The 23,678-nt window shown below is 39.1% G+C and overlaps 3 protein-coding genes across 8 annotated transcripts; 2 read left to right on the top strand and 1 right to left on the bottom strand.

The window, feature by feature from the left end:
- The first annotated feature begins 491 nt into the window (after window positions 1-491).
- On the top strand, window positions 492-2,137 carry LOC121320285 (transmembrane protein 140-like). Of its 2 annotated transcripts, none has more exons than XM_041258537.1 (2): window positions 492-645; window positions 1,203-2,137. In XM_041258537.1, the coding sequence occupies exon 2, from the start codon at window positions 1,235-1,237 to the stop codon at window positions 1,787-1,789; it is 555 nt and encodes a 184-aa protein (XP_041114471.1). In that variant the 5' UTR covers window positions 492-645; window positions 1,203-1,234; the 3' UTR covers window positions 1,790-2,137. The 2 variants fall into 2 exon arrangements, with proteins under 2 accessions (XP_041114471.1, XP_041114472.1); XM_041258538.1 differs by having other exon boundaries at window positions 492-607.
- A 128-nt stretch (window positions 2,138-2,265) lies between these two features.
- Window positions 2,266-6,213, bottom strand: LOC121319646 (cell cycle regulator of non-homologous end joining-like). 3 transcript variants are annotated; one of them, XM_041257279.1, is made up of 3 exons: window positions 6,074-6,213; window positions 5,451-5,593; window positions 2,266-3,390 (listed from the first exon to the last, which is right to left on the bottom strand). In XM_041257279.1, exons 1-3 carry the CDS (start codon window positions 6,132-6,134, stop codon window positions 3,037-3,039), a joined length of 558 nt encoding a protein of 185 aa, XP_041113213.1. In that variant the 5' UTR covers window positions 6,135-6,213; the 3' UTR covers window positions 2,266-3,036. The 3 variants fall into 3 exon arrangements, with proteins under 3 accessions (XP_041113213.1, XP_041113211.1, XP_041113212.1); XM_041257277.1 differs by having other exon boundaries at window positions 5,451-5,611; XM_041257278.1 differs by lacking the exon at window positions 6,074-6,213 and adding an exon at window positions 3,658-3,724 and having other exon boundaries at window positions 5,451-5,704.
- On the top strand, window positions 5,703-23,678 carry LOC121319645 (differentially expressed in FDCP 6 homolog). Of its 3 annotated transcripts, none has more exons than XM_041257275.1 (12): window positions 5,703-5,784; window positions 12,855-12,995; window positions 14,776-14,958; window positions 16,804-17,031; window positions 17,253-17,399; window positions 17,625-17,733; window positions 17,824-17,963; window positions 18,218-18,325; window positions 18,765-18,931; window positions 19,034-19,232; window positions 22,255-22,360; window positions 22,785-23,678. In XM_041257275.1, the coding sequence occupies exons 2-12, from the start codon at window positions 12,963-12,965 to the stop codon at window positions 23,030-23,032; spliced, it is 1,668 nt and encodes a 555-aa protein (XP_041113209.1). In that variant the 5' UTR covers window positions 5,703-5,784; window positions 12,855-12,962; the 3' UTR covers window positions 23,033-23,678. The 3 variants fall into 3 exon arrangements, with proteins under 3 accessions (XP_041113209.1, XP_041113208.1, XP_041113210.1); XM_041257274.1 differs by lacking the exon at window positions 5,703-5,784 and adding an exon at window positions 7,628-7,788; XM_041257276.1 differs by lacking the exons at window positions 5,703-5,784; window positions 22,255-22,360; window positions 22,785-23,678 and adding exons at window positions 7,628-7,788; window positions 20,660-20,695.

Here is a 23,678-nt window from a genome sequence, read left to right on the forward strand (position 1 = left end):
TTTCCTTTAAACAAGTACATCATAGGATACAGGTAAACAAGTAAATGGTAGTACCGGTCTAGTTTTTGTGTATTTCATTGTCAAGTCATGTACAGTAGTGTTCAGAAGTTTGGAAACAACAAATGATTCACAGGATAGGGGTGGGGATTGCCTTGCCAATTATTCCTCACTCAGGCCCATTATTTATTAAATACTTTGGTATCTCTAAATAGAATGGTCTCCTCTTTAAAAAATATGCTAAGGATTTTAACGAGCAATCCGTCTCACTACTTTATATATGAATGTTGTGGATATTTTGAAGGTGTAAAATTATCACATATCTAACTTTTGTAAAGTTTGGTTATTATGTGGAAGTCTTTTCTGATTAATTAAGTGAAGTTCGTTCATCAAACCATTTAACCCAAGAGAAAGTTTTAAACACTGTTCCTTTAAAAACTTTCCTTCACTTATACGAACAAGAACAGGGCTGCTGTCACATGTTGCTGTTACGTGCTGTGAAAGCGGGTAAAGTCCACTTGCGCTGTGAATTGGAAATCTCTTAGGAATAGAATTAGAAGTTAGTGTGATATGTAATCTATTGATGAGAAACAGAAAAACAGCATTTCGAGTAAGTGAACGCAATCTTCTCGGCAGTAAATTAACCAGGTACATTGTACATTTTGTGTTATTTAACAGCCAAAAAAAAACCCTCTTTACTTTGTCATTTCCATTTTACAATTTATACAAAGTTAAGGTGTGTCATGGATATATTTTCTTTAAAGGAAAGTGAACCTTTTAAACTGGCAATCAACTAACAGTAGACATTTTTATTTTACTAAAAATTGTATATTGTGGAAGAATTAACTTAGTATACTTTATTGCATTTGCACATACAGTGAATGTATGTCTCTGTGACCTGCTTTTAAGCGACACTTGATTGTCAGAGTAATTTAGAGTTATAGCTTCAATTAAAGTTGTACTATAATTGGACAGCTTTTGGACACCCTTTGTCCATACATATTGTACATTTTTACATTTAAGTTTTCTCAAGTATCTTGAGAAACATTTATTGAGAGTATGATCTGTGACTTCCATCAGTACCTGTACATATTTATGAAACATACTGTGAACATATATATATATATATATATATATATATATATATATATATATATATATATATATAATATATATACTGTTTTTATATGTATATATCGCCACAGATCTCCATAAGCTGCAAATCAGCTGAAGAAAGATGAATGAAAGCCCTACGCAGTGCAGGACACTGTGCCTGGCCAATATCTTCTGCCTGCTCATCACTGTCCTTGGCATGCTGCTGTTTGCCTTGCAGTATCACTGTGGGCAGTTTATTGTCAGTGACGGTGTCGTTGTTGGCTTGTACAGATTCTGCCTTCTAAATGAAACCACCAGGGAGATGGAGTGTTACTCAGAAGGGAAGGTTAAAGAGTTCAACATCAACCTGGCTGCAATACTCACAGCGAGACTGTGCACCTACACCCCCATAGTACTTTGTCTGATTGCCTTGTTGGCCTTTCTGATGTACATCTACACAAAGGAGAAGTCAATCTGGCCTTTGTTTATGGTGATGGTGGGGTTATCAACCTTCCTTCTGTTGGTTGGTATAACATCCTTCCTTGGTGCCAGCTGGCATTATGTCTACGTTTCCAAGCTCAGCCTCTCCTTCTTTCTGTGCATTTGTGCATGGTTTCTGCTGGGCATGGAAACTATTGCTAGCTGGAAGTTTTGGTCTGATCAAATTAGTGGATCTAAGAGTGCAAAGAGGCAATGAAAAAAATGTGATTGGCCCACCAAACAAACTTTATTACTACAATTTAACATTCTCAGGAAATTAAAATATGTTTGTGTAAAATGTTTAAAATTGTCTTCATGTACCAATAGACTTTGTAAGATTCTAAACAAGTGGGCTGTACTACTCCCAGGTTGGTAATTAAAATCAACATTTGGATAACTTCTGTAATAAATACTACATATTTTTTACATTTACATATTTTGTTTTTTTCTGTCTTTACTGCTGTAAAGAGATTACTGCATGCTGCTGTAAATACTAGTCTTGTACTGGCTCTACTTGTCAGGGTACTTGATGGAAGATCTGTTTGTAAAATTCACATCAACAAATAAAAAAATTATACTATCTTGTTTAATTATTGAGGGGAAATGTTATTCTGTGTCACAACTCAACCAAAGCAAAGACCATTCCATTCATTCAAAGGTAAATTGATTTATTATTTATTTGTCATACAACCTTCATGTTTTTGACATTAATTTATTAGCACAGAGTTACTAAGTAACTGAAATAGTCCTATATAAAAGAAATTACATTTACCAGGGTTGGTAGGTAACCCATACGAAATTCAAGCAGTAAAACCTTTTCTCCCAACTCCAAAATAAAGCCGGACTCCAATTAGAGAAAGTCCTTATAGAAAAAAAAAAAAAAAAAAAAAAAAGAAAATACCCAATACTACTACACATTTACCACATATTATTTTAAATACTGTATGTTGATATACATTATTTCATAGTACATAATATTTCCCTCCTCACTGTTAGCTTCACCTATGCTAGGTTGTCACTTAATTGGCTCTTGTCCTGAATGCATCATTTTAATGAGGCCCTCATTACACCATTACTCAAACCAGTGTTAATACACTACATTAACACTATGAATACACTATCTTAGAACCGAAAGTGACTGTGTATTGTGTTTTACTATTTGAACTGCGTCATAAATAAGTTGTCATGTTACTACAAAACAGCTACTATAATAGTTTTTGTGTAATAACAAGGCAACTTATTTACTACTCATTACACTACAAATGCTACTGCACCTTTCAGTAGTAACCCGACTATAGTACTACCGCACAGTTACCACTGGTTACTTTTAAATAAGTAGTATTTCAGTATTAAATTCAACCCAATAGAGGCTCTAATGTACCATAGAAACATATCAGTGCAATATCTTATGCATCTCACTTTGATTACCTGCTGTTTGTTCTGTTGTTTTCTTGACTTAAAACATTAAGAAGTGAAGAAAATTTCTCGCACAAGTTTGAAAGCATCATCTTCTGCATCCCCTGGGTCTGTCCTATCAACATGGGCCTGTTCAACTGTTCTTTCACATGCATTCAATTCAGAAACCTGTGTAATGTCCTTTCTCTTTGGCACTGTGCTATCCACTCGCTTCTGTTTGGTATGATGAGCTGGACTGGTATTGTCAACCACTAGATTGGATTCAGAGATACAAGTTTTCTGAATTGGTTCTGAATCTGTGTCTCCATCTTCAAGTTCAGATTCAGAGATCCACATATTCTTTTCTCTTATTGAATCTCCTGTTGTCACCCCAAAGCCTGGATGTTTCGACTCACTTGATCCCTTGAGACAGGAAGATAAATAAATCTGTTTTATATAAAATCTGAATAAATAAATCTGTTTTATTTAAAATCTGTGGCACAGTGTACTGTATACATGCAAGAAAAGTGACAGCTCTATTTACATAACATGCCTTCTTTTTACAGTATTTATTTTTCAAATTACCTAGCTGTGAATATAGTTTATTTAATTTGTTGTCACATGATTTGGTTGTATGTTATTACTACTGTGGTTAAGGGAACCCCCAGTGTTTGAACATCTGTTTCTTACCGTTGCAAGGAGATCAAATGCTGCATTCACCAACTCTGCCTCGTTCATGCAGTAAACTGTGACTATACTGGACGTTGGGATTCAAGGAAACACATGTACATGGATTAGGGAGTGGTTAACATGTAGAAAACAGAAAGTACTGATTAGAGGAAAAACCTCAGAATGGAGTGTGGTAACCAGCGGTGTACCACAGGGATCAGTATTAGGTCCTCTGCTATTCCTAATCTACATTAATGATTTAGATTCTGGTATAGTAAGCAAACTTGTTAAATTTGCAGACGACACAAAAGTAGGAGGAGTGGCAAACACTGTTGCAGCAGCAAAGGTCATTCAAAATGATCTAGACAAGATTCAGAACTGGGCAGACACATGGCAAATGACATTTAATAGAGAAAAGTGTAAGGTACTGCACGCAGGAAATAAAAATGTACATTATAAATATCATATGGGAGATATTGAAATTGGAGAAGGAATCTATGAAAAAGACCTAGGAGTTTTTGTTGACTCAGAAATGTCTTCATCTAGACAATGTGGGGAAGCTATAAAAAAGGCTAACAAGATGCTTGGATACATTGTGAAAAGTGTTGAATTTAAATCAAGGGAAGTAATGTTAAAACTGTACAATGCACTAGTAAGACCTCATCTTGAATATTGTGTTCAGTTCTGGTCACCTCGCTATAAAAAAGATATTGCTGCTCTAGAAAGAGTGCAAAGAAGAGCGACCAGAATTATTCCGGGCTTAAAAGGCATGTCATATGCAGACAGGCTAAAATAATTGAATCTGTTCAGTCTTGAACAAAGAAGACTACGTGGCGACCTAATTCAAGCATTCAAAATTCTAAAAGGTATTGACAGTGTCGACCCAAGGGACTTTTTCAGCCTGAAAAAAGAAACAAGGACCAGGGGTCACAAATGGAGTTTAGAAAAAGGGGCATTCAGAACAGAAAATAGGAGACACTTTTTTACACAGAGAATTGTGAGGGTCTGGAATCAACTCCCCAGTAATGTTGTTGAAGCTGACACCCTGGGATCCTTCAAGAAGCTGCTTGATGAGATTTTGGGATCAATAAGCTACTAACAACCAAACGAGCAAGATGGGCCGAATGGCCTCCTCTCGTTTGTAAACTTTCTTATGTTCTTATGTTCTTATGGACAAACAAACAAAAAGATCATAATTTTAAAAAATCAAGCTCTAAAATGTACACAACAGCACTGCCAGTGTGTTATGCATGTAACATTTACTGTCTGTTTTATTTTTAATGCTGTCCTCTCCTCTTTTTATTTGACACTTTTTAAAGAGGTACTCTACAGTAGTAGAATAATAGTACAGACTACATACACTGCACACAGTGCTGGTAGGCATAATGCAAGCTACTATATAAAGCTGTGATAATACAGTCTTGACCACTATTCTTTCAAAATGTAATCTGTTATTTCCAAGCGTTGACTGCTGATTTTGCCACATTGTGTTGTGCTTTTGGGATGGGGAGCTTATGTTGGTTATTTCTCTTTGATGTGTTGTTTAACTGACACATCTAAGTGAACTAGATACCGACTCAATGAATCCAAAGAAATGTGAACTATTCTCCCCTTTGGTTGAACAACGCTACAAACTGGACAATGAAACTGAAGATTATACAGTAGTAAGTGTTGCATTCAAAGTAATCACAGGCACCAAACAGCAGCTTTGTGTTGTGGCAGTAGCCTATTCACCAACACAGCCCCTTGGTCCCTGGTTTATTATTTAAAATGATAGTACTTCTGTTACAAGAGGTTTTTAAAACACAACACACCTCTCCACGGTTTTCCTTTCCCCTCTCTTCGCGGAAGTTGTTATCTTTGCAGAACCTTCTGTAGGTCGATCCACCTTTTTCTCTCCACTCCATCTCACCATCCACCCGGGTAGAAGCCGCCTCTTCCCCTCCGCGTCCCTCGGCTCCATAGTTCAGGAGAGCTTCAGTTACAGCACATCAGTTCTCTGTATTTATTTATTTGTTTATATTATCACACAGTATTACTATGCCATCTATAATGTCATCGTTTACATGATGCCACTGCAACCATCAAATAGCTATTTCTGCATATCAAATGGCTCGACTGGTTCCTATGTATTGTTAAAACAAACAGGTATTAGTATCGGTAAACGTTTTTGAGTATGCAAACCCTGGTGACAGATGAAATGCATTTTAATGTATACGGTCGTATACTGTCTGATTACAGTTGTATCTTTCAGATACGAGTCTTTCTGAATGTACTATCTAGCACTACCTTGACCAAACTAAACTTAAAGACTCGAATTGTTGATATTATATTGGTTTAGGATAATTGTAAAACAGTCTTGCCATGATATTTTTGTCTCGATTCGAGTAGTCACCTGAAAAACACTACGGTGACTAAAATAATTTAGGTAACCTACCTATAAAAGCTGCTTGTGAATAATTAAATGCTTGCAATTTCCAAATGAACAGTTCTGTCATTTGAAAACAAAGATTTTCTATATTACCGAATACGTTTATTAGAAACAACAAACTACATAAACCATCAACCTCCTGTTGAAAATACGCACTTCCGATAACTGAGTTACATTCAAATGGTCCTAGACGAGCGCCCTCTGTTGGGCTGACTGACTAACAGAAATGTTTCTTGAAATGTATGTGTATATATATATATATAAAATAGCAGAAGCACATCATGTTAAGCGATATTACAGTAGATTCTTGTTAATTGCATAGCCTATGTGCCTAACAGTTTATGCAATTAACCAGCGTAGACAGTTATCTTTAACATATACACTGTAGTACATTTAATTGTATACCTGATGATTGCGGACAATTGGGATACACATTCCTTATAAAAATGTACTTTATGTGCCTTATTCTGTATAAATGCATAAAACTGTTAGGCACATGCGTTATGCAATTAACAAGAATCTAGTGCATGTGCATTTTTATAAGAAATGTGCATCACATTTTTAAACAGGCATATGGAATTGTCAGTTATGCAATTCATTTGAATAAACTGTATTTGTATAATTCGTAAATCTCTATGAACCTAATGTTATATTGGCACGTAATGGTTATTGGGGGGGGGGGGGGGGGGGGGGGGACAAGCTAGAAAACAATATTGGCAAGTAACTTCATCAGCAAAATTACTTAAAAAAATTAATTTAATTTTTTTTTCTGTAAATGATTTTTTTTTTCCTAAATACTGTATTTAGGGAAAAACTGACTGGCACTACCTAACCACTGCCATTACAACTAAATTAACTTCCTTTGCAACAAGTATTAGGACCCCACCTATACCCCTCACACACATTCTATTCAACACAGAGTCTGCGTGGGCCTGGGGGCCCTAATACCTGCTGCACATGACGTGATCTTATGTTGTGGCATTCAAAGTCTAAAGTCTTGAGAAATTCTATTGAAATCAGTGGCCACAGATGCCTGCAGGCACAGCCTCCATTTTAGTAAAGGAAGGACTTGCCCATATGAATAAAACTTTGGAACAAAACCTTTAGAAAATCCTCTAAATTGAAAATGTACCTTTAAAAAAAAAACTGCTTATTTCTGTTTGGGAAAGTAATAAAGGGATGAGGCCACTTACGTTTCAGCCTTCAATATGTTAAAAGAATGTTTCCGAAGTAGACAAAACGTGATTCTGCAAAATAAAGTAATGTGGGTTGTAAACTCTACAGGTTGTTCTGTAACACTTTGCTGTAGCCCTTTTTCTTTCATTTACAATGTTAAATTATTGGTGTTTTAATTTGGAGCTTATTCTGTATTAGGTTAGCAGTTTTATATGGCAATTTCTATAATTGATGTTTTTGCCAGGTTAAAGCAGCGTGGCAGCTGGTGGTTTTTTTAATCTTGTTTTCAAACCTGGGCTTTTTTTTTCCTTCAGTGATCTTTCTTGCCTCATTCTCTCCACCCCCGTGTCAGCTGACAGTTTTTCACTGCTGCCACAAGCACTCTTTTCACTGTCTGTCTATGTCATCTCAGTGTCTCTGCTGTGAAAAGTGCAGTAGTGTGTAGAAGCATGGATTTCAAATCAGAACTGCTCAAGTCCATTTGGTATGCCTTCACAGCTTTGGATATGGAGAAAAATGGAAAGGTGTCTAAATCACAGTTAAAGGTATGGAAAACAAACTCCCGTGAAAACTGTTTCTTGAAGAGAGAAGTTGTTTTAAATAGACACTTCCTGACTTTACAGTCACCTTTTTTTGTACCTGGATGCCAAAAATTACATTGGTTATATTTTCTATTTCCAAAGACTTAAGTTTGTCCTATTATAAACACATTAAAAACTGGGGGACAATAAACAAGTATATAGTTAATAGGATGCAATCATTTTAGTTACTTAATTTATATTATTTGGGGCATCTTGTAAGTTGTGTATTACTGTATTACAGCAGAATTCAAGAGAGCCTTTGTGCCTGTACAATTAATCTTAGAAGGGGCTGTCTATATTTAATATACTACTGAGTTACAATAAATAATGTTTGTTCAGTACAGTAGATTGAGGTCAAAAACACAACCCATTTAACAGATTGGTGAAAGAGTGCTCAGTTTATTTTGTACTCAGTAGGAATAAGAAGTGAGATTTGGGGAATCAGCTTGTAGGTTGATGTTATGCAGATAAAAAAAGTGTAGAATGTGACTGGTGCTGTTTTACTATTGAAAAGTAAATGTAACAGGATTAACTTTTGGATGTTGAAGCTGGTGAAGATTAGAATAATCTGCAGACATGTTATGTTATAAAGGAATTGTTTCACATTAAAGCACTAGGGATTCTTTAATCACTCTGAAAAAGTCTGGACTTTGGCCCTTTGAACATGTATAATACACTATACATAAGAGTTATTTTCTAAATATTGTAATTGTGAAATGGTGTAGCATGTAAAGTTCTAAATACAGGCTTCATTTTTTATCACACTTGGCTTCACAAGAACAAGTTTTAACAAGTACAGGCCTTTGGTGAAATAGGCAACGTCCTCCTACAAGAGACAGATGAGTAACTGTTGAGACTTGCTTCTGGAATATAGTACTGCTGGCCCTTTGGAGTAAAAGAAAAGAGGGAAAGAACGTATTTTACAACATTTACTAAGGGTTTGCCTTTATTGAAATCGCAAGCTCACCTTCTCCAAATAAAATAAAATAATACTAAATACGGCCCAGTAGTTTTTATAATTGCTCATTCTGGTCTCCAATACAAAGCAAGCCATTTACCAGAGTGGCAGAACTTCCTAGTCACCCTGTCACTTTAAGCAGACATTACTACCGGCAGCAGCATGAGGGTCCAGTAGTACTATATAAACTCTTGGGTTTTCAGGGGGTACCACTTTTCTGCATGTGGGGTGCAAGAATAATAAGAGTCATGTATTTGCATTGAGGGTTGTAAATTTTGGTAGAACAGTCTGTGAATAATTCTTCACTCTTATTGGGCATACTTGACATTTGCAGACTTCTTCTTGAGAGGCAGTTCCAGCTAGAACCCCTCTTCACTACAAATGGTTGAAGTGCACATCCTGTCATGTATGCATTCACACCTCTTCTGTTCTTACTTGCTCTGTTTGTTCTGTTTACTTCTTCACTGTCTGAAGGTAGTTTGCTTTGTCAGAAAAAACCTGTGTGTGTGTGAGGTGTGAATCCTCACCAAAGGTTAACGCTTTTACATCAGAGTGGCTCCTATAGTGTACTAGCAATCGTTACATAGGCTGTAGAAAATGAAACCTACAGTAAAATAATGGTTAAAAAGTGTCACTTTAATTCTGAAGATAATTTTGTTGCAATGATAGATAGACCACAGAAATAATAATCCAATGAAATGCATGTTCATTTGCAATCATTTCTTAAAAATATAACCCAGTTTTATTTTTGTAACTTTATTATGTTTTGAGGATACCTACACAGTGTTCTAGGACTGTGTTCTTTATATGGGTATTGTGATTATTAATCGCAAATTGATGTCATTCACAAAAAAAAAAAAAAAAAAACCTCCATATCACATGCTTGCTGTTGAAGGCTGCACAGTGTTCACTGGTACCAGCAGTTTATTATCCAGAATAATTATGCACTGGCATTGGTCAAATGCAACATGCTTCTTCAGCAATTGACGTTAAATTGGCCCTTGAAAAGATTTCCCATTAAATGCTTCTTATCACAGTCAGAATTTATGCTGCTGATGCTGAATGTGGATGGGAGTTCCCAGGGGGCGGCGCACAGTTGACCTAGCACCAGCCAGTGCGGGGGGGAGGCGGGGAGGCGGGAGGTTGGCTTAGGTCGGCCAGGGTGTCCTTAGCTCACCATGCACCAGCGAACCGTGTAGTCTGGCCAGGCGCCTGCAGGCTTACCTGTAAGCTGCCAAAGCTTCATTGTCCTCCGACGCTGTAGCTCTAAGTTGGCTGCATGGTGGCCCTGTAGAGTGAAAGAAGCGGTCGGCTGACTGCACACGCTTCGGAGGACAGCATGTGTTCGTCTTCGCCGCTCCGAAGCGCAGGGGTCCTTGTGTAGTTATTGGTATGTGATAAAATCACAGTGATTTAAAAACAGGTTGACACTTGAGGTTATCTCACATCTCTCCAATAGAGACTTATAGTATCTGTGGATAGCAATCGCTGACCACACTGTTTGAATGTAGCAGGCAGAATGGCCAGAGCAACATTTTGTTTTTTAATAAAATGATGAAAATGAGATGTGCATTTGTGTGCATTAATACTGTATTATATACAACAGATTTATATTTAAATTACCAAATTTGTGAAGCAGCTGCTGTGGACCAATATCAAAATAGGGAAGAAGAAAAAGAAAAAAAAATATTCATAGATTCCAGAGTAGCTTTCTACTAGTTTTTATCACAAATAGATTTAACAGCAACAATTCAGATACAAATCTTTCCAGATCAGTTTTTAATTTTTTTTTTTTTTTTTTTTTTTTGTCACTCATTAGTAATGATGCCACTTGATAAATAAACAGCACAGACTCCCAATCTAACCCTAAAACATTTATCAGTTTCTTGTGGATTTTCACAAGTTTTGGATACCTATATTCTAATTAAATGTGTAAACAAAAATTATTAGCTGTTTGTCAATCAGATAAAAAATATTTACAGAATGCACTCTTGGGTGATGTCATTCATTGAGCTGTTCCCTAGGGTCACACTATATAAAGGGTTGGATTGGGCAGAGACGCAGTACATGTCCTAAATACAACTCAATGACTTATTTTATACAATGCTTCTTGTCATGTTCTGTCTTACTGCCAGCTTCCTGTATGAGTGGTATAGGCTTATCTCCAGTACAGAAGCAAGTACTCATATTGCAATAAACTGATGGTCCTGGAAACTGGACCACCTCCATTTGTACGTGTGCTATTGCAGTTTGATAAACTGGCTGATCAAAAAATGAAAACCTGTGCTGGTTTGATGGTATTTGTTGCTAAAATACCTAAATACAGGCATATGTTTAGGGTGTGGAATGTGGTTTGCTGATAGCTACTTACAGCTAAATTCTGTTCTTTATGAAGGATTTTTACTTTTAACTATTTGGAGAGCCCCTATTTTATGTTGATATCCTTTCACATTTTAATATAACATATTTCTGATCAAGATATCATCGCTGGTTGTTGGGGGGAGGGGGGTCATCACTGGATTATTCCAGGGACAGTGTTATAAATAGTGTATTAAGCACTCTGAGGATACTTTCTGAAAGGGAGGGCTGGAAAGCTTTTGCATTGTCTTCATTTCTTCAATTGATTAGGCTTACCTGGTGCCATGTTGTAGCCTGTTGGTTGTGGTAGACAAATGCTGTTATGACAGTTGGTTGGAGTTTCTCACTTTGTGACAGCTATTGGCAATGTGGTTTTAGCTATTTTTTCAAAAGTAGACTCAATAAGCTTAGATATTCCCATATGGGCAAATCAAATATACTGTATTTCATGGTCAGTTTACCCACAGGAGAAAATCCGGCCCATTGCGTCATAAGCCTCAGTGTTGTTCTTGATTGTAGACAGTACTTGACTTCTCTCTCATTAAACTGTGTATACTAGCAAGGGAAAACATTCTTTTTTTCAAGTTACACCTGCCCTAAAGTTACAGCAATTATCACAATTACACAGGACACAGGATGTGATTAACCAGTGAACAGCTGAATATCTGAGTGAGCTGAAAGTAAAACACTATTGCTCACGACTACATTGTGTCGGATATATGTCATGTTTAAAAGAAAGACTTTTTTTTAACATGCACAGATAATCTTTTTTTTATCATTTCAAAATTATATAAACAAGCCAGTTTCATTCAATGAAAGTTGGCGTCTGAATTGTTATGAGGTTTACTCTAAACCTTTATGATGTCAGGTTCATTTTAGCATATATCAATTCTGTACTAAGTTGGTGGAATGGACCAAATTGGAATCCCTAAGTACAATAAGTGGACGGTCAAATCCACTGTAATAAATGGCTCATTGTAGCAGTGTGCCTGGCCCCTGTGATTATCTTTGTATTTCATGTTGTTTGTTATATGTGCATATAGTGGTGCACAGGATATAAATGGGTCTGTGTAGCAAAAGTGTTTTAAAATATATGTGTATTTAGGCACAGGGATTGCACAAATTAGTTCACATGGTGGGTTTCAAGTGAATTTATTGAACCCCGGCACAACTGTATATATATATATATATACACACACATACACAAGTCACTCGAATAGAATAAATATTTAACCATAAACACACTTGCTATTTCGTGCTGGAAGCACCAGCACAGTACTTGTTTGTCTGACTCATCATGTTTGTTAGTGTTCGTTTGGCCAACGTGTCCTTTTCTTTTGTGTTTTGTTTAAATCTTTTTGTTTTGTTCATTTAATAAATGTGCAAGCTTTTTTTTTGTCTTCCAAGTGCCATACAAAAATTGACAATGGCAACCAGTATTGAATTCCAGATGGACTAGAAACAGTCGGAATAAAATCGTCTCCACTACACGTCTCCACTATACTCTTTATTTTTCAGATGGGAACTGAAAGCAAGCAAGGTCATAGATGCTTTCCTCGGCAGCAATTGTAGACCAATAATAAAAAAAAAACATTGAAGATGGCTGTACTTTAATGTACCAAAACCAAAGCATTCACACAGATATAAGTTGTGGTTTATGACTGGCACGATAGCTCCTTTGTTTGTGACAGGCATGTTTACCTTTATCCCCCAGGTGTTATCCCACAATCTGTACACAGCCCTGAATATTCCCCATGATCCTGTGGCGCTGGAGGAACACTTCCAGGATAATGACGATGGGCCAGTCTCCAACCAAGGATACATGCCCTATCTTAACAAATACATCCTGGCCAAGGTGAGTGGGAATTGTACACTTCTGCATCTGCAGTATTAAGAATTTTCCATCAATGGGAACAAGGGTTAATAATAAAATGGGATTATCTTTCAACCTGTGGCCAAATCATGTTGTTTAACTCAGGTTTGCATTGCCTATTATTATTTATTTATTTATTTATTTATTTAATTGGCAAATGCCCTTATCCAGGGTGACTTACAGTTGTTACAAAGTATCACATTGCACAGCTAATCTTCCAGTGACAGAGGAGTGACGGGGAAGAGTGGGTCTAAGGAGAAATAATAGTCTGGAGGTAGGAGGGGGCACAAAAATCGAGACAGCAATAGGCAAGTACAGTGCCTATAAAAAGTCTACACCCCCTTTCAAAATTATCATCTTTTGTTTCCTTATAGACTGGATTTAAAATGCATTAAAATTATGTTTTTTTTTTCATTTATCTACACATCCTACCCCACAACATCCAAGTGAAAAAGATATTCTAGAAATGTGTAGAAAACTAATTAAAAATAAAAACTGAAATAGCTTGGTTGGATAATTGTCTTTGTTTTCTTGGTTTACTGTTGAAAGTAATGTTGCAGGCTGAGGACTTAAGTTAAATGACTAAATGCCATTGTGGCAAAGTGGTTTGTAGTGCACAGGTGTAGAGGTGATGCAGTGCTCAGTAACAACAATCCAACAACAGTTCAATGGTGAAAAACAAAGCTTTATTATTTGCTTTTAAATAATAATACTGACTATACACAGCGATGTGTAAAGTCAGTAAAACCACAGGATTAAGTCCGGAAATAATAACAACACACACTATACACAGACATGGTCACGAATCCCAACAGTGAGTGCTCCTTGTGTAAGTGGTGAATTATACAGTAACAGTGAAACAGTAGAGCAGTGTGGTCTGGGGTTTATGCTGGCTGATTAGCGACAGCTCCCGGATATTTTAGCCATCTCACAATGAGAAATACAGTTATTAATAGACAAACAAAAACAACAGGAAAAACACTCCTGGTTTAAATCACAGTGCGTCCTTTAAAGGTCTTTTCCATAACCGTAACAAAGGAACAGATCGCTCGGCCACATCCCCTGATATACATTCAGTCCCACCCCCTTCGGTAGCGAGTGCAATCACATATCCTCCAATGCATGACTGACACCTCATCTGCCACATTAAGGCAATGAGTTCTAGTATTGTGGCCCCGCCCCCTTCCTGGGTAGCCGACTTCCAACTGACCATCCGGGGCACACTATTCCTGTTATATCGTGCCCTCATAGGTAGGAGATTGTTGACTCGGATTCATTTGCTCTCTGTCACAGTCATATTTAAGAAAATGTGCAGTAACAGCAAAAATAAATGACATTGTAACTATATCCCTCAAAGCTAAGTAACTGGCAGAAACTTTTAAGGTTTCTAGAATAATAATGCAAATGTTATATACGGTGTGACAGGGCATCATTTTATTTTCAAGAGTTTGCAGAGATCTTTCATGAACTTTTAATTATCAAGGTTTTTACACTGAAATATCTAATTTGCACCATTGTTTGTGACCGTAAAATAAAAGTGAATGCTACTAAATAAGTAACAGTGAGATTTATTAGGGACCTAAAGAGCACCTAATATTTTAGTTTTGTTATCTTGTAACATTAACAGTTTTATTTTCCTTTCATAAAAAATGTATTGATTGCATCTTTTTGGTGTAAATCTGGCACATGTGTCTAAATTACAATTTGTATGTCAGTTTAGGAGAGTAATTGTTTGTGTAACAAAGAATCTTCTCCTGTTCAGGCAACTAATGGGACCTTCGATAAAGAGACATTCGACGAACTGTGCTGGATGATGACAGCTAAGAAGAACTACAAGCCAGGCATGGAGGCTGGCCTGTGCCCCCGGAAAGATGCTTTTAAACTGTGGTGTCTTTTTAACATGTTATCAGAAGACAGATATCCCCTTGTCATGATACCTGAAGAGGTAATAATTAAAATAAATAGAACTGTTCTACATTATACCAGTTCTTACTGTTTTGTTTATTTACATCATATGAATCTTTGTTGTGCATTTAAGCCCTGATAAAAGTCTTGGCGCAAGGCTAACTTAGAGCAACCAGTGTTGTCACTTGCTTTTGTAAGTATAAGCCAATGAAAACTGTGTGCCAGATTTTGTTCAGCCTCCTACAGCATTTTACATGCTAGCACTAATATATATATATATATATATATATATATATATATATATATATATATATATATATATATATATATGGATTCATGTGCCATACTGGTATGAATTTATTTGCTATTGGGGTACCAAAACAGTGACCGAATGTCTGTACAAAGTAATGAGCAAACAGATGTTTCTTAGGAAAACTACTTTTAGACACATTTTAGATTACAGTATATTTGGACTTTATAACATTGAACAGCTATTATTTGTACCCCTATAGCAGAGAATAATCCATATCTCATATCTGTAGTTAAACTGTGAGCAGTAAACAGAGAATTGAGGTTAGTGAAATTCAGTAGTGAAATCACCCAAATACCTGTAAGAACTTAAGTATATTGCACATAGCACAGTATTTGCTGAGAGAGGAGAGTTTCTCGTTACTAAGGCAGCAGCTTTAACCCCCTCAAATTACACACTGTCAGAGAGAAGACTTTATCACCATAACGTGGGCAGAAAGGCTTCATTCACTGTTGCTTCCTGTTCAGCAATGATGGTTTCCTGTTTAAGTCACTGACAGAAGATATAATCTCTGGTTGTGACAAAAACATGCAGGTCACTGTGAGCCAAATAGCTTTTTAAAGATTTCACATAGTAAAGATCCTATACACCAAGGTTTAACTTTAATGTCTAACTTGATTAGTTAAAAACGTGTTTATATTTATGTCTTCAACAGTTTAATGAATACATTTACCAAACCTTATTTAATTCATTTAAAAAAAAAAAAAAAAAGTATTTTTTAATAACCTGTGAGTTTAAAGCTTTGTGAATAAGGATCATAATATTGGTAGTACATTTTTGTTACATTCAATAATAGTATGCCTTAGACGCTTGAGTGAAACATTTGGTAAATATGTTATACAAACTGCCATATGGTCAGTTATAGTCCAGCAAGACACTTTTACGGAAAATATTATCAGTTCATTCGATATGTCTCTATCTGTGGATAGCAAACTTCAAACAAGAATTTCCCTGGTTATACAGTACATAGAGTATGTTATCTAATTTTTTGTATTATATTTTAAGGTTTTTTTTTTTCAGTTTTGAGTTCACTGCACCATTTATGATGTGTCCAGTGCTGGATCTTATTGCAATTAATAAAATACTGTGTGTTTTTTTTTTCTATGTGTGTGTGTGTTAAGGTGCTTTCAACTGAGTTTTGGTGCTGCATAACTCAGGCTAGCTCAGCCACTGTGTCTTTATAGAAGTAAGAGCTAGTACCATCTTGAGAACATTTATTCAGCAATAAGATTAATTAAATAAGAACTACTGCGAATATTTGCAAACATAATAAAAAAGACAATACAATAACTTTGAAAATGCAATCTGAAGCTACTTAAGCTTTAAGGAAGGCTAATCCCTTTTTTAACAGTGCAGGTGTACAAAACCACTGAACTGTACCTAGGGCTTGCTGCAGAGGTGTTAGCAGGTTTGGGCATCTTGTGGAGGTTCATTTGGTTAATTTAATAGAACCAGTTCAATCCAGGTTCTAAAGTAAATCAGTTATTCCTATGAGATCTGAAGTGAAGTAGTGTTTGAGTCCTAGAGTCACTGCACCCTGCCTCAGTGATGAGTGTCTCTCACTGTGCTCTGCAGGTTGAGTACTTGCTGAAGAAGATCGCTTCAGCCATGAGCTTGGAGTGGGAGCGGAATGGGCTGGATGACTCTTACTGCCAGGACCCAACTCTACTGGACGGAATGACAGTCTGGAAATTCCTGGAACTAATGGGCTCTGGGAGGCTCATCAGAAGTGAGGGCACAGAAGCAGTGAGCCTGGCTGTGGATGAAGTCTTCCAAGAAATGTACCACGATGTGCTGAAGAAGGTAGGCTATCACTCTGATGTCAAGTATTACCAGGGATGCCATAAAAGAAGCTTAAAGAATTGTACTGCTATATTCAGTAATGCAAGTTCAGCATGTATGTTGCATGAAAAGAGTAAATTCAATAAGAAATCTGTATAATTGGTTCGCAACCACTGCACAAAGAAGTAGGCACAGAGTGCTGGAGTACAGTACCCCCGACTGCGCTTCTCCTCTCATCTCAGGGCTACATGTGGAAGAAGGGGCTGGTGCGCAGGAACTGGAATGAGCGCTGGTTCGTGCTGAAGCCCTCAGTAATCCAATATTATGTCAGCGAGGACCTGAAGGAGAAGAAGGGAGAGATCCTGCTGGACAAGAGATGTGTTACGGAGGTAAAGCACAGAGCCTTCCATTGGTTGGGCAGCCTTAGTATTGGGCTCTATGTCCTGTACAGCAGAGTTTTCTGCAGATTTCTCTGCATAGCTGGTTGAGGGCTAATGCCAGTGGAATATCCAGAAAGAATGTTGCTGTTGTCATTTTCTCATATCCAAGAAAGACTATGAGGAGGATCTTGATCTTTGAAAAAAAAAAAAGAAAATTGATCTTCTCCTGTCCAGGCTATTCAGGATAAGGAAGGCCGACGCTGCCTTTTCTGCATAAAAACAGCCAACAGGACATTCGAGATTAGTGCGCCTGACCTGAAGCACCGTCTGGAGTGGATGCAAGGTAAGGATCACTTCATTAAATGCTGACTCGGCCGAAATGATCCCTCCGTTTGCAAGTGACAGTTTTTTTATCCCTACTGCCTGCCCACAGCTATCCAAACAGCCATTCGTCTCCTAGCCGAGGGGAAGAGATCTCTACACAAGGAGCTGAAGTTGCGCCGGCGGGAGAACAGAGAGCAGAGCTCGAAGCAGAAAGAGGAGCAGCAGACACTCCGGGACCTGCAGGAGAGGGTGAGAGCAAGAGAGCAGGTTCCTGTGAGGAAAAAACACTGTTCTGGAAAAATATGTCTTGGAGTGTTGGTAATGGAGTATTCTGATAAACTTGCACTTACACAGTGTCACAAAGAATTTGCTGTGCTTGCTTCAAATTTGAAAAACAAACTGGTGACGAAGAATGATCTCAAATCCTTTACTATGTAGAGGAAAGGTTAAAAGATACTCAAATGAACTCTTCAATAATACAAGTGGTGTGTCTTTTTTTCCAGGAGCAGCTGGAGGCTGAGGGTCTCCATAAAGAGGAGGAAGAGAGGGAGTGGGAGCAGCAGCAGCTTATGCAGCGAGCCCTGGAGAGGCAGCTCAGAGAGGCAGAGGAGGTGAGGCAACGGGAAGGCCTCTCAAAAAAAAGTCAGAGGCCTGAAGCGAACAGGTTTTATAGACTCTTGATTAAGTGCACCAGAGCTTACATTCTTATTTTCCATGGATTTTTATTTCAAACAACTTGCAGGATGAAGTGCATTTACTGGCATTTTAATACTTTCTGAAAACAACCACATGCCTTTTTGATTATGTCAAGACAAAGATTTAGCAAATCACACACACAAACTTAGTAAGTTAATGTTATTACTCGGTTTAAGTTGAGTCTTGGCAATACAAAAACAATACAGTTGATACTGTACAGAATAAATGGCAATACAAAAGAATGACACGAAGCACGGGGGTTTAACTGTGGCATGAAAATCTTTAACTGTAATAGAGTGGAAATAATTAACAGAAATGCATTTGTTCCCTGTTGTTTTTCTGCTTCTGGACAAGGCTCGAGCTAACATGGCAACAGAGATTGCTCAGAAAGAGGCCGAATCAGTGAAGCAGCGACTTCGAATCCGGGAGCTGGAAATGACCCAGCAGGCCTTGGAGAAAGCGTTGGAGGCAGAGATCCAGGCGAGATTGGAGGAGGAGAGGGCCAGGGTCACACAGGCCAGGTGGGTCCACAGCACACCCTTTGACACAGTCATGCTGTGTAGAGCCTTCAGTGTGTCAAGCTCTGCACTATGACACCTGTTTACTCTTTCCCTGTACTACAGTTTGCTGGAGGAGGAGGAAGAAAAGCAGAAGCAACTGAGCCGTCTGAAGGAGGAGCAGGAGGCTCTGTTACAGCAGACCCAGCAGGACAAGCATGTGATATTGCAGGACATGACAGAGAAGGCTCAGGCCTTAAAGGTGGCCAGCCATGAACTGGAGAAGCTGCAGGAGTCCAGGCAGAAGAGCAACCAGTTCCTGGAGGTACATGACTGCAACTGGAAATGAGTATGAGGGGCAGGGATGGCAATGGGAATGAGTGGCAGAGTTCAATTTAATAATTTTTCAGGGGAGTTTATTGCTTCTTTTATACGATTAGAAACAACACCAGAAGAACACCCAACACAATGATGTAGGGCCAAAAAATATTGTGTAACAGAGACCCCACTGCAGGGATTTCCCAGTGCTGAATTCTTTTTCAAATATATATATAAACAAAAATACATCTTTTACCACTTTTCTGTCCAATTAGACAATTCCCTCCATTGAGCAGCCAATATGATATAGTTGTGTGTATTTATAAAAGGCCATAGAACATGTTGTGGAGCTTGTTAGTTTAACTTGGGGTTTGAACTGAGCCATTGCGGATTAACTGTCCTTTTTTTAAGCAGCTGTGCAGCAGCCTGTTCTATTCACATTATATTCACCACTCCCGACAGACCAACTGAAATTGATACTACAGTACATGTACGTGCCTTAAAAATGTAGTTTTAACAATTTGACCTTTGTCAGCTTTAGTATTACAAAAAATAATATTTTCCACCTTTTTTTCTTTTTTTTTACACTGCAACCCACTTACCAATCAGGGGACCCCTGTTCCTTATTCATCCATTCCTTTTTATCATTTTTTCACCCGTTGAGGTAAGCACTGAATCTGGGATGTCTCTACCTGGATTCTTTGGGCATCTACCCCAATCTTTTTTCCCTAACTAAGGCAAGTGGGTCGTCAACCCAAATAGTCACAAACGGAATTCGAACCAAATGCTTTTTATTAAGTGAGCCACTGTGGGCCTGTGGCAAAGTGCCCGCCCCTGTGTGTATTTTGTGTTGTATGTTGGTGCATAGTCATTGGTACACGGGATATAAACTGGTCTGTGTAACACAAGTGTTTAAAATGTATATTTGTATTTAGGCACAAGGATTGCACAGCACTTCACGTGCAAGTAAGAAGTAATAATATGTGAGCACGGGGAATTGCACTTTATTAATTCATGTGAAGTTGTACCGCGACTCCAATTGAATGATTGATTAGCAATCGAGTCTCGATACAGCTGCATAAAAGCAGCATGTTTTCACTCACTCGGGGTTGTGTGTTTGGTGAGTGGAGAACGGGTGTGGAGAGGAGAGAATTAAAAACGAGAAAACTAAACAAAGTAAAATATATATAACCACTGTTTTCACTCACCTTGTTTGTTTGTCAGTCCACTGTTTGTTTAAGTGTTAGTCCGTTTTGTTTGTCTGTTTATTTTGGCCTCACATGCAGTGTTCTGTTTTTGTTACAACCTTTTAATTTACTGTCTGTTTAAATTATTAAATGCTGATCGGTACCAATCACTCAGCTCCACCCAACTCCACCTCTCTCTTTGTTTATTTCCTGGTTCCTGTTTCTGGTCTGACGTCCCTCACTCCAGCCATCTTTGTGACACGTGGTGTCATCGTGGGATTACCAGCACCTCCTAGACGCAGACCAGAGCAGGAACCGTAGTTTCTTGTTAAAATAAATAAATAAATGTCAGAAGACGCCGTTAGGTTGAGGGACTGAATCCAGGATAATGCTGGGCTGGAGGCCCAGTCCATGCCCATAGCCACCCGGGTCCTGTGGCTGATGGACAGGGAGCGATGGGAGGCGTATGAGAAGGAACACACCCTAAACTCCCTGGAGGAAGGGGTGGAGTTGGTCCTCTGCTACTTGGAGGCAGCTATAAATAGAACAGCAGCTCAGGTAGAAGGGTCTCCAGTACCCAGGCGGGGGGACCGCGAGAGTCCAGCGCCCAGATGGGGGGACCACGAGGATCCAAAGCCCGAGAGGGTGCTGTCCCCATCTCCACCAGCAGAGGGTGAGTGCCTGCTTGTATCACTCCCTCTACCGTCACCACCTGGAGGAGAGGAGCAGGTGCTTCCTCTGCCTCCATCACCTTCCCTTGCAAATGAGGGAGAGCTGCGCCAGTCCCCTGCAAGTGAGGGAGAGCCGCACCAGTCCCCTACAAGAGAGGCAGAGCCGCACCAGTCCCCTGTAATAAGGGTAGACTACATGACGCTCCCACCTCCACCGCCAGGAGACTACACGCCGCTCCCAGCTCCGTTGGCAGGAGACTACACGCCTCCGCCACCTCCATCGGCAGGAGCAGAGCAGTAGGAGCTGCCTTTGCCTCTGCCACCTCCACCACCAGGAGCAGAGCAGCAGGACCTGACTCTGCCTCCTCCACCGCCAGGAGCAGAGCAGCAGGAGCTGCCTCTGCCTTCGCCATCTCCACTGGCAGGAGCAGAGGAGCAGGAGCTGCCTCTGCCTTCGCCATCTCCACTGGCAGGAGCAGAGGAGCAGGAGCTGCCTCTGCCTCCGCCACCTCCACCAGCAGAGGGTGAATGCCTGCTGGGTCCCCATCCACCAGCAGAGGGTGAATACCTGCTGGTATCACTTCCCCCACCAGCAGAAGATGAATGCCTGCTGGTATCATTTCCCCCACCATCACAAGGAGAGGAGCTGGAGCTGCGTCAGCTCTGCTTGGCCGCAAGGGTCATTGTGGCCGGAGCCCTACCAGAGGGAGCTGCCGGCTTTAAAAAAGGGAGGAGAGGTCAGGAGACCACCTTCCCCCGCAGCAGTTATGCTGCCGGTGATCTTGGGGGAGGTCTGGAGACCACCAACCCCAGCAGCTTTTCCACTGAAGGAGTCAGTCTGGAAGCTGTCAGCACGTCTGCTGACAGCTGCACCATTGGCAGTATTTCCGCTGCAAGTGGTACAGCGGGAGGAGAGATTCGCCCCACTGTCAGCACGTCTGCTGACAGCATGGCCAGTACCAACCTGGCCCAGGACTTTGAGTGAGACTTTTGGGATTTTAAGGGGGGACATGGCCATTGAGGCCATGTGTGCTTTGGGGGGGGGGGGGGGGGGGGGGGGGTATATGTGGCAAATGGACTTGAACTTGAATATCTTAGTGATTGGGGATGGTGACATACTGGGTAGCTAGATCTATCTGTTTTTTAACTCCCTCTTTCTCTCTGTCTCCAGGAAGCAAAGAAGAAGCTGTGCAGAGCCAGCTGCCATGTGAAACACTGGAACGTGCAGCTAAACCGTCTGATGAAGCCAGTCTCTCCAGGAGGTCATGTGGGACAAGGTACATTGTGTTTAAGTGCAGCACTGTGAACAAGTTGAAGTGATTTTGTTGGCTAATGGTGTCTTTGGTGTTTTTTTTTTTTTTTTTAAATTGCACCATGGAGTTAACAGCTTTGATAAATAGTAGCTATTGTTAATTATAGATATAAATGCTGTGCTATAATAATAATAATAATAATAATAATAATAATAATAATAATAATAATAATAATTTGTGTTGTGAGTTGATTACTATTGTGCAATGCATTATCTCCTAACCACAATGTCAAAATTGTGAACATTACTGTTCAATAATATTTGAAATTGTTTTAAAATGAAGATTTCAATTTGGTAATAAATAACACCAAATATCTGATAATGATAATTATGTATGTACACAGCACAGTACAACAATATGCACTCCTGCCTTTTCTTCTTGCTTTTAGATCAGCCTGCGCCGAACACTGAGGTGCCAGACTACCCAAGAGGGGCTTTCGCTAGTAACGAGTTCATTGTCAAGAAGCAGCTCTGTAACACTGATCGCAGGCTGTTTGGAGCACACAGTCCAAACAGCCAATCCTTGTGGTCATCCCGGCTGTATTCTGAGGAGGAGGAGGTTCAGGAGCAGCTGAGGAAGGTCTCTCTCACGGAAACTGACAGCACAAGATGTGAAACTAACAGGTCCAGTCATTAGACGGACTTGTGTACAAGAGCAGATAGCAAGAGACACTGCAGAAGCAGATCTGTAGAGATTAATTCAAGACCAGTGGCACACTAACTGTTTTGACCTCCAGGGGTCACTCTAAAAATTTATGTTAAAGTGGAATAATGTCAGCAATAGTTTGTTTCCATATCCCTACTACATTGGATTAAAACATCCCAGTACTATAAGACCAGCTATATTTTTACTGCCCAGATTCATTGAACATTTTCTTTTACCTACCTGGTGCAATGTTTGGTATAAATGCACTTTTTTTTTTCTAATTTTATTTCTAATACTGGCTTCACTCTTGTCAAAGCCTCCCACCAACGTGAACCCTTTGCTGTTTCAGGTGTATCTGCTTATCAGTCATTGCCCTCATTCTTGTCTAAGTTCCCCCTCCTCTCTCAGAATGAAATACAATCTATTCCTTTGCTCTGGCCTATTTAATAAGAGCCGAACTAGCATTACCACAGCTTCTGTTTACAAAATAAGACGGACACTTTTTTTTTTATTTTCAGAATGGAACTTTACTTTAACTGTGGCATTTGTGACATATATGGACTGCTGTATTTGACAATGTTGTTTCTGTTTGTTTTTTTTATTAAATAAAATTAGCTGCCCTATTGGCTTACATATA

Source organism: Polyodon spathula, chromosome 8 (assembly GCF_017654505.1).
Source record: "Polyodon spathula isolate WHYD16114869_AA chromosome 8, ASM1765450v1, whole genome shotgun sequence".
Lineage (NCBI taxonomy): Eukaryota > Metazoa > Chordata > Actinopteri > Acipenseriformes > Polyodontidae > Polyodon > Polyodon spathula.